Here is a 10,336-nt window from a genome sequence, read left to right as displayed (position 1 = left end):
GTAGAAAGGCCTCTTTAGTGTCCTAAGTTTTCAGAACTGTGACCTTAATTGCCTAATGTCTGTAAGCTCTTAATGTCTTAACAACCATTCCACAGGTGCATGTTCATTAATTGTTTATGGTTCATTGAACAAGCATGGGAAACAGTGTTTAAACCCTTTACAATGAAGATCTGTTAAGATATTTCGATTTTTACGAATTATCTTTGAAAGACAGGGTCCTGAAAATGGGATGTTTCTTTTTTTGCTGAGTTTAAATATATATATACTTGTTTTTTTCTTCAGATTTTTCAGGGGCACCCTCAGCACCCGTAATACCCGCGGCTATGTTGACACACACATATATATACACACACACATACACTAAATGTGCTTTGTAACAATATTAACATTGTTGGGCTTTCCTTCAGCACGCTAGATGGCAGCATGACTTGTTTGTGGTCTGGAGGTGCAGAAGAAGTCAGAAAACAGAGACACGGGGCCGACGTCATTTGCAAGAAAAATAACAACAACAAAATATTTCGTTACTATGTAGTTAGTTTTGTTGTTGAGATATTTTAGCCATCTCAAGACCGATTACTCTTTTAACCCAGCTCGTTTTCTATCGGACTATCATGGTAAGCTTTGAAACAATTCAAGCGGTTCCAGGAATATGATACAGCTCTTACGATAACTGCAGCAGTACATTATAGCTACGCCAGCTGTGCTGTATACTGTGACTAGATAGTAACATCAGCTACCTAATTGTCGGTAGCTTGAGTTAGTCACTGCCTGGCGTTTGTTTACCAGGATGGCTAACCTATTTTCTCTCGAAAACCACTTAGATTGTTGTGTCACTTGTAAAACCGTTGTCTTTTGTTGTCAATCAGAATGCCTCGCCCTGTCCATAAGGCAGAACCAAGCCTAAATGTTCTTCTGATTTGTAGCTAACTAGCTGATAACATCTGCTTTACGTCAGCAAGGCCCGACCGAGAGGAGTCAACAGCCTGCAGTTCAACCAGGACCAGAGTAAGACAATAATACTCTGTGAAGCCAGACGTAAATATATAGGAGAGGACATCACGTTTATCAGTCTTGTTTCAAACAGTGTCAATTTACACCCTTCCCCCTCTATTGATCTCTACCTCAGGTTGTTTCTGTTGTGCCATGGAGACAGGTGTTAGGATATACAATGTGGAGCCTCTTATGGAGAAGGGACACCTTGGTGAGTGGAATTCCATGTGGCTCAGTTGGTAGAGCATGGCGCTTGCAACGCCAGGGTTGTGGCTTTGATTCCCACGGGAAGAGTATGAAAATGTATGCACTGACTACTTACTGTGAATCGCTCTGGATTAGAGTGTCTGCTAAATTACTAAAATGTAAATGTATTTCAGACCTGTGGTATAGGCAGTCTGTGTTAGTATGCTGTGTGTGTTAGTATTCTGTGTGTTTAAACTGTATTTGTGTGTGTCAGACCATGAGCAGGTGGGAAGTGTGGCCCAGTGTTCCATGCTGCATCGCTCCAACCTGCTGGCTGTAGTAGGAGGTGGAGTCAACCCCAAGTTCTCGGAGATCTCTGGTGAGCGGACCACATATTTTTTAAATTACTGAAATGACTTTAAAGGTAGAGTCAGTTGTGCACAATATCGGGAACATTTCCCAAACAACTAAGAACATTGAAGCGAGGGACTTAACCTAAAGCTGGGGTGTATTCATTACTCTGATTCTGTTGGAAAACGTTTTGCGCCAGAAACCGTTTACTTAAAACGTAAGAAAACTAGAGTTTCTATTGGACAAAGTCAGGTAGGTCTCTCCCCATTTCGTTCCATTTGCTCTGGAGTGTATTCATTACGGAAAACATTTACCGTTTAAGAACCAAACGGAAATAAAACAGAGCAAAACAAGTTTCTATTGGACAAAGTCAGGTAGGTCCCTCTGTTTCGTTCCATTTACTTCCACTTAAGAAACATTATGCAACAGAATTGCTTCCCTTAGCTATCATGTTGTAGCAGCGTGAAGCACCCCCATGCTCATATACTCTCTGTATGACTGTGATAGCAAAGTCTTGCATCTCTCTCATCTCAATGTATGTGGTGCTGCTCGTGACAATGCCATATTGCTGAGTCTGTTTCAATTGTGGCAGTGCCCACCTGCTCACAATCTAAGTGACTTTCAAGAGAAAATGGGTGACTTGAACTGATTGTTTTTAGTATTTATATAAATGGTTCATATTGATATAGAAATGTGATATTGATTTAATTTAATTCATAAACTGATGTATAGTTTCAAATCCTAGTGTTGGTCTGGGATGATGCTCGGGTGGGAAGGGACCCCAAGGACAAGTTGGTGCTGGAGTTTACCTTCACCAAGCCTGTTCTGGCAGTACGCATGAGACACGACAAGTGAGTGACTATCTGAACATTCTCCGGAACAAACCCCAACTCCACATAGAGCTCCCTATAGTGTGTTGTTTGAAGATGTTTAACTTACCCTTCTCTCCCTCTGATTTCTCTCTCTCCACCCTCTCCTCGCTTACCCTCTCTCTCAGGATCATCATTGTGTTAAAGAACAGAATCTATGTCTACAGTTTCCCTGACAACCCTGTGAAACTGTTTGAGTTTGACACCAGAGACAACCCTAAAGGTACACACACATGTTTGTTTTATAAAATTATATTTTCCCTAACCCTAACCCCTAGCCTTAAAACTAAACCGAACCCTAAAACTAATCCTAAACTTAACCCATGAGCCTAAAATAGCCATTTTCCTTGTAGAGACCGGCGAAATGTCCCCACTTGTCCTTGTTTTACTATCCTTGTGAGGACTTCTGGTCCCCACAAGGATAGTTAAGCCAAACAAAACACAAGTGGATATGTTTATCTGATAGATCTGTGTATTCTCTCTCTCTCTCACTCACACTCTCTGCAAATGAACTGCAAGAAGCAGAACATTAATTTATGATCACGTGTCTCTCTATTATTCACTGAAATACTTGGGAACAGATTTCCCAAATTAAAATCACTTGAAGCTGATTTCCTGGTGTTTTAACAGTTTTTTTTATATCCAACAATGAAAATTCAACAGTTGGGGAACCCTGCCATAGAGTGAAATGAACAAACTGTTGCATAATACATGAGGTCCTAGTCGGTGTTCAACTCTCTCCCTCTCCTTCTCCTCCCTCTACTTCTCTCTCTCCTTCCCTCTGCATCCCTCTCTCCGCCTTAGGACCTGTCCAACACTAAGCCTGGCACTTCGTCTGCGCCCTTCACCATCAACGCCCACCAGAGTGAGATCGCCTGCCTGGCGCTCAACCAGCCTGGCAGCGTGGCAGCATCGGCCTCCCGTAAGGGCACCCTGATCAGACTGTTTGATACTACCACCAGAGACAAACTAGTGGAGCTACGCAGAGGAACAGACCCTGCTACACTCTACTGGTACTGGGAGGGAGGAACAGACCCTGCTACACTCTACTGGTACTGGGAGGGAGGGAGGAACAGACCCTGCTACACTCTACTGGTACTGGGAGGGAGGGAGGAACAGACCCTGCTACACTCTACTGGTACTGGGAGGGAGGGAGGGTGGAACAGACCCTGCTTCACTCTACTGGTACTGGGAGGGAGGAACAGACCCTGCTACACTCTACTGGTACTGGGAGGGAGGAACAGACCCTGCTACACTCTACTGGTACTGAGAGGGAGGGAGGAACAGACCCTGCTACACTCTACTGGTACTGGGAGTGACGGAGGGACAGACCCTGCTACACTCTACTGGTACTGGGAGGGAGGGAGGAACAGACCCTGCTACACTCTACTGGTAGTCTGAGTAGGGAGGGAGGAACATGACCCTGCTACACTCTAGCTTGGTACTGGATGAGGGATGGGAGGAACAGACCCTGCTAAACTCTACTGGTACTGGGAGGGAGGGAGGAACAACCCTGTACACTTCTACTGGTACTGGAGGGAGGTTATGAACATGACCCGCGAACACTCGAAATCTACTGGTAACTGAATAGGAGGAGGAACAGACCCTGCTACACTCTACTGGTACTGGAGGAGGGGGAACAGACCCTGCTACACTCTACTGGTACTGGGAGGAGGAACAGACCCTGCTACACTTACTGGTACTGGGAGGGAGGGGGAACCGCTACACCTGTAACTGGACGAGGGAGGAGAACAGACCTGCTAACTCCACTGACTGAGGGAGGGAGGAGGAACAGACCCTGCTACACTCTACTGGTACTGGAGGAGGGACGGCGCACACTACGGACGGGAGGAGGAGGCACATACTACTGTACTCTGGTACTGGGAGGAGAGGGAGAACAGACCTGCTACACTCACTGGTACTGGGAGGAGGAACAGAACCCTGCCTACACTACTGGTATGGGAGGGAGGGATTGAACATAACCTGCAACACTCTACTGGTACTGATAGGGAGGGAGGAACAGACCTGCTACACTCTACTGGTACTGAGAGGGAGGGAGGAACGACCCTGCTTAAACTCTACTGGTAACTGGAGGGAGGGAGGAACAGCCCTGCTACACTCTACTGGTACTCTAGGGAGGAGGGAGGAACAGTACTTTGCTACCTCACTGGTACTGGGAGGAGGGAGGAACAGACTGCTACACTCTACTGGTACTGGGGGAGGGAGGAACAGACTCTGCTACACTCTACTGGTACTGGAGGGAGGGAGGAAACAGACCCTGCTACACTCTACTGGTACTGAGAGGGAGGGAGGAGGAAACAGACCCTGCTACACTCTACTGGTACGGGAGGGAGGGAACAGACCCTGCTAACTCTACAAGTACTGAGAGGAGGGAGGAACAGAACCTGCTACCTCTACTGTATGAGAGGGAGGGAGGAACAGACCCTGCTACACTCTACTGTACTGGGAGGGGAGGAACAGACCCTGCTACACTCTACTGGTACTGGGAGGGAGGAAACAGACCTGCTACACTACTGGTATGGGAGGGAGGGAGGAACAGACCCTGCTACACTCTACTGGTACTGAGAGGGAGGGAGGAACACACCCTGCTACACTCTACTGGTACCTGGGAGGGAGGGGAACAGACCCTGCTTCACTCTACTGGTACTGGGAGGGAGGAACAGACCTGCTACATCTACTGGTACTGGGAGGGAGGGAGGAACAGACCCTGCTACACTGTACTGATACTGGGAGGGAGGAACAGACCCTGCTACTACTACGGTAGGGAGGGAGGGAGGAACACACCCTGCTACACTCTACTGGTACTGGGAGGGAGGGAGGAACAGACCCTGCTACACTCTACTGGTACTGGGAGGGAGGGAGGAACAGACCCTGCTACACGTACTGTGGTACTGGGAGGGAGGAGGAACAGACCCTGCTACACTCTAACTGGTACTGGGAGGGAGGGAGGAACAGACCCTGCTACACTGTACTGATACTGGGAGGGAGAACGACCCTGCACACCTATGGTTACTAGGGAGGGAGGAGGAAAGACCCTGCTACACTCTACTGGTACTGAGAGGGAGGGAGGACAGACCCTGCTACACTCTACTGGTACTGAGAGGGAGGAAACAAGACCCTGCTACATCTACTGTACTGAGAGGGAGGGAGGAACAGACCTGCTACACTCTACTGGTACTGAGAGGGAGGGAGGAACAGACCCTGCTACACTCTACTGGTACTGGGAGGGAGGGAGGGAGGAACAGACCCTGCTACACTCTACTGGTACTGAGAGGGAGGGAGGAACAGACCCTGCTACACTCTACTGGTACTGGGAGGGAGGGAGGAACAGACCCTGCTACACTCTACTGGTACTGGGAGGGAGGGAGGAACAGACCCTGCTACACTCTACTGATACTGGGAGGGAGGAACAGACCCTGCTACACTACTGGTACTGGGGATGGGAGGGAGGAACAGACCCTGCTACACCTACTACTGGTACTGGGAGGGAGGGAGGAACAGACCCTGCTACACTCTACTGGTACTGGGAGGGAGGGAGGAACAGACCCTGCTACACTGTACTGATACTGGGAGGGAGGAACAGACCCTGCTACACTACTGGTACTGGGAGGGAGGGAGGAACAGACCCTGCTACACTCTACTGGTACTGAGAGGGAGGGAGGAACAGACCCTGCTACACTCTACTGGTACTGAGAGGGAGGAACAGACCCTGCTACACTCTACTGGTACTGAGAGGGAGGAACAGACCCTGCTACACTCTACTGGTACTGAGAGGGAGGGAGGAACAGACCCTGCTACACTCTACTGGTACTGAGAGGGAGGGAGGAACAGACCCTGCTACACTCTACTGGTACTGGGAGGGGAGGGAGGAACAGACCCTGCTACACTCTACTGGTACTGAGAGGGAGGGAGGAACAGACCCTGCTACACTCTACTGGTACTGGGAGGGAGGAACAGACCCTGCTACACTCTACTGGTACTGTGAGGGAGGGAGGAACAGACCCTGCTACACTCTACTGGTACTGGGAGGGAGGGAGGGAGGAACAGACTCTGCTACACTCTACTGGTACTGAGAGGGAGGGAGGAACACACCCTGCTACACTCTACTGGTACTGGGAGGGAGGGAGGAACAGACCCTGCTTCACTCTACTGGTACTGGGAGGGAGGAACAGACCCTGCTACATTCTACTCGTACTGGGAGGGAGGGAGGGTGGAACAGACCCTGCTACACTCTACTGGTACTGGGAGGGAGGGAGGAACAGACCCTGCTACACTCTACTGGTACTCGGGAGGGAGGGAGGAACAGACCCTGCTACACTCTACTGGTACTGGGAGGGAGGGAGGAACAGACCCTGCTACACTCTACTGGTACTGGGGAGGGAGGGAGGGAGGAACAGACCCTGCTACACTCTACTGATACTGGGAGGGAGGAACAGACCCTGCTACACTACTGGTACTGGGAGGGAGGGAGGAACAGACCCTGCTACACTCTACTGGTACTGAGAGGGAGGGAGGAACAGACCCTGCTACACTCTACTGGTACTGAGAGGGAGGGAGGAACAGACCCTGCTACACTCTACTGGTACTGAGAGGGAGGGAGGAACAGACCCTGCTACACTACTGGTACTGGGAGGGAGGGAGGAACAGACCCTGCTACACTCTACTGGTACTGGGAGGGAGGGAGGAACACACCCTGCTACACTCTACTGGTACTGGGAGGGAGGGAGGAACAGACCCTGCTACACTCTACTGGTACTGGGAGAGGGAGGGAGGAACAGACCCTGCTACACTCTACTGGTACTGGGAGGGAGGGAGGAACAGACTCTGCTACACTCTACTGGTACTGGGAGGGAGGAACAGACCCTGCTACACTCTACTCGTACTGGGAGGGAGGGAGGGTGGAACAGACCCTGCTACACTCTACTGGTACTGGGATGGGAGGGAGGAACAGACCCTGCTACACTCTACTGGTACTGGGAGGGAGGGAGGAACAGACCCTGCTACACTCTACTGGTACTGGGAGGGAGGGAGGAACAGACCCTGCTACACTCTACTGGTACTGGGAGGGAGGGAGGAACAGACCCTGCTACACTGTACTGATACTGGGAGGGAGGAACAGACCCTGCTACACTACTGGTACTGTGAGGGAGGGAGGAACAGACCCTGCTACACTCTACTGGTACTGAGAGGGAGGGAGGAACAGACCCTGCTACACTCTACTGGTACTGAGAGGAGGAACGACCCTGCTACACCTCTACTGGTACTGAGAGGGAGGGAGGAACAGACCCTGCTTACACTCTACTGGTACTGAGAGGGAGGGAGGAACAGACCCTGCTACACTCTACTGGTACTGGGGAGGGAGGGAGGGAGGAACAGACCCTGCTACACTCTACTGGTACTGAGAGGGAGGGAGGAACAAGACCCTGCTACACTCTACTGGTACTGGGAGGGAGGGGGAACAGACCTGCTACACTCTACTGGTACTGGGAGGGAGGGAGGAACAGACCCTGCTACACTCTACTGATACTGGGAGGGAGGAACAGACCCTGCTACACTACTGGTACTGGGAGGGAGGGAGGAACAGACCCTGCTACACTCTACTGGTACTGAGAGGGAGGGAGGAACAGACCCTGCTACACTCTACTGGTACTGGGAGGGAGGGAGGAACAGACCCTGCTACACTGTACTGATACTGGGAGGGAGGAACAGACCCTGCTACACTACTGGTACTGGGAGGGAGGGAGGGAACAGACCTGCTACACTCTACTGGTACTGAGAGAGGGAGGAGGATCAGACCCTGCTACACTCTACTGGTACTGAGGGAGGAACAGACCCTGCTACACTCTACTGGTACTGAGAGGGAGGGAGGAACAGACCCTGCTACACTCTACTGGTACTGAGAGGGAGGGAGGAACAGACCCTGCTACACTCTACTGGTACTGAGAGGGAGGGAGGAACAGACCCTGCTACACTCTACTGGTAGGGAGGGAGGGAGGAACAGACCCTGCTACATCTACTGGTACTGAGAGGGAGGGAGGAACAGACCCTGCTACACTCTACTGGTACGTGAGGGAGGGAGGAACAGACCTGCTACACTCTACTGGTACTGGGAGGGAGGGAGGGAGGAACAGACTCTGCTACACTCTACTGGTACTGAGGGAGGGAGGGGAGGAACACCCTGCTACACTCTACTGGTACTGGGAGGGAGGGAGGAAAGACCCTGCTCACTCTACTGGTACTGGGAGGGAGGAACAGACCTGCTACATTCTACTCGTACTGGAGGGAGGGAGGGGAACAGACCCTGCTACACTCTACTGGTACTGGGAGGGAGGGAGGAACAGACCCTGCTACAACCTCTACTGGTAAACTGGGAGGGAGGGAAGGAACAGACCCTGCTGACACTCTACTCTGGGACTAGGGAGGGAGTGGGGGGAGGAACAGACCCTGCTACACTATAACTGGTACGGGAGGGAGGGAGGAACAGACCCTGCTAACACTCTACTGGATACTGGGGAGGAGGGAGGAACAGACCCTGCTACATCTACTGGTATAATGGAGGGAGGGAGGAACAGACCCCTGCTAGCTCTACTGGTACTGAGGAGGGGAGGGAAGGAACAGACCCTGCTAAACTCTACTGGTACTGAGAGGGATGGAGGAACATACCCTGCTACACTCTACTGGTACTGAGAGGGAGGGAGGAACCGAACCCTGCTACACTCTACTGGTACTATGGGAAGGAGGGAGGAACAGACCCTGCTACACCTACGGTACTGGGGAGGGAGGGAGGAACGAACCTGCTACACTCTACCTGGTACTGGGAGGGAGGGAATGAACGAGCCCTGCCTACACTCTACTGGTACTGGGAGGGAGGGAGAACAGACCCTGCTGACACTCTACTGGTACTGTGAGGGAGGGAGGAACAGACCCTGCTACACTCTACTGGTACGGGAGGGAGGGGGAGGAACAGACCCTGCTACACTCTACTGGTACTGGGAGGGAGGGAGGAACAGACCCTGCTACACTCTACTGGTACTGGGAGGGAGGGAGGAACAGACCCTGCTACACTCTACTGATACTGGGAGGGAGGAACAGACCCTGCTACACTCTACTGGTACTGGGAGGGAGGGAGGAACAGACCCTGCTACACTCTACTGATGGGAGGGAGAGGAACAGACCCTGCTACACTACTGGTATGGGAGGGAGGGAGGAACAGACCCTGCTACACTCTACTGGTACTGAGAGGGAGGGAGGAAACAGACCCTGCTACACTACTGGTACTGGGAGGGAGGGAGGAACAGACCCTGCTACACTCTACTGGTACTGAGAGGGAGGGAGGAACAGACCCTGCTACACTCTACTGGTACGGGAGGGAGGGAGGAACAGACCCTGCTACACTTACTGGTACTGGGAGGGGGGAGGAAAGACCCTGCTACACTCTACTGGTACTGGGGAGGGAGGGAGGAACAGACCCTGCTACACTCTACTGGTACTGGGAGCGAGGGAGGAACAGACCCTGCTACACTCTACTGGTACTTGGAGGGAGGGAGGAACAGACCTTGCTACACTCTACTGGTACTGGGAGGGGAGTGAGGAACAGACCCTGCTACACTCCACTGGTACAGAGAGGGAGGGAGGAACAGACCCTGCTACACTCTACTGGTACTGAGTGGGAGGGAGGAACAGACCCTGCTACACCTTACTGGTACTGGGAGGGAGGGAGGAACAGACCCTGCTACACTCTACTTGTACTGAGAGGGAGGGAGGAACAGACCCTGCTACACTCTACTGGTACTGAGAGGGAGGGAGGAACAGACCCTGGTACTGTGAGGGAAGGAGGAACAGACCCTGCTACACTCTACTGGGAGGGAGGAACAGACCCTGCTACACTCTACTGGTACTGGGAGGGAGGAACAGACCCT

General features: G+C 51.8%; 1 protein-coding gene across 1 annotated transcript in view; it reads left to right on the top strand.

The window, feature by feature from the left end:
* Nucleotides 1-411: 411 nt before the first annotated feature.
* LOC115160291 (WD repeat domain phosphoinositide-interacting protein 4) overlaps nucleotides 412-10,336 on the top strand; it is a 26,300-nt gene continuing 16,375 nt past the window's right edge. The window contains exons 1-8 of the mRNA XM_029710653.1: nucleotides 412-614; nucleotides 960-1,005; nucleotides 1,127-1,201; nucleotides 1,451-1,555; nucleotides 2,273-2,378; nucleotides 2,525-2,619; nucleotides 2,750-2,772; nucleotides 3,201-3,409. Coding sequence (XP_029566513.1) covers nucleotides 612-614; nucleotides 960-1,005; nucleotides 1,127-1,201; nucleotides 1,451-1,555; nucleotides 2,273-2,378; nucleotides 2,525-2,619; nucleotides 2,750-2,772; nucleotides 3,201-3,409 — 662 coding nt within the window. The 5' untranslated portion in view covers nucleotides 412-611. The remainder of the gene's footprint in view (nucleotides 615-959; nucleotides 1,006-1,126; nucleotides 1,202-1,450; nucleotides 1,556-2,272; nucleotides 2,379-2,524; nucleotides 2,620-2,749; nucleotides 2,773-3,200; nucleotides 3,410-10,336) is intronic.

Source organism: Salmo trutta, chromosome 23, assembly GCF_901001165.1.
Source record: "Salmo trutta chromosome 23, fSalTru1.1, whole genome shotgun sequence".
In the NCBI taxonomy this organism is placed as follows: Eukaryota; Metazoa; Chordata; class Actinopteri; order Salmoniformes; family Salmonidae; genus Salmo; species Salmo trutta.
Note: the sequence above shows the minus strand (reverse complement) of the source record. Positions and strands in the feature narration are given on the sequence as shown.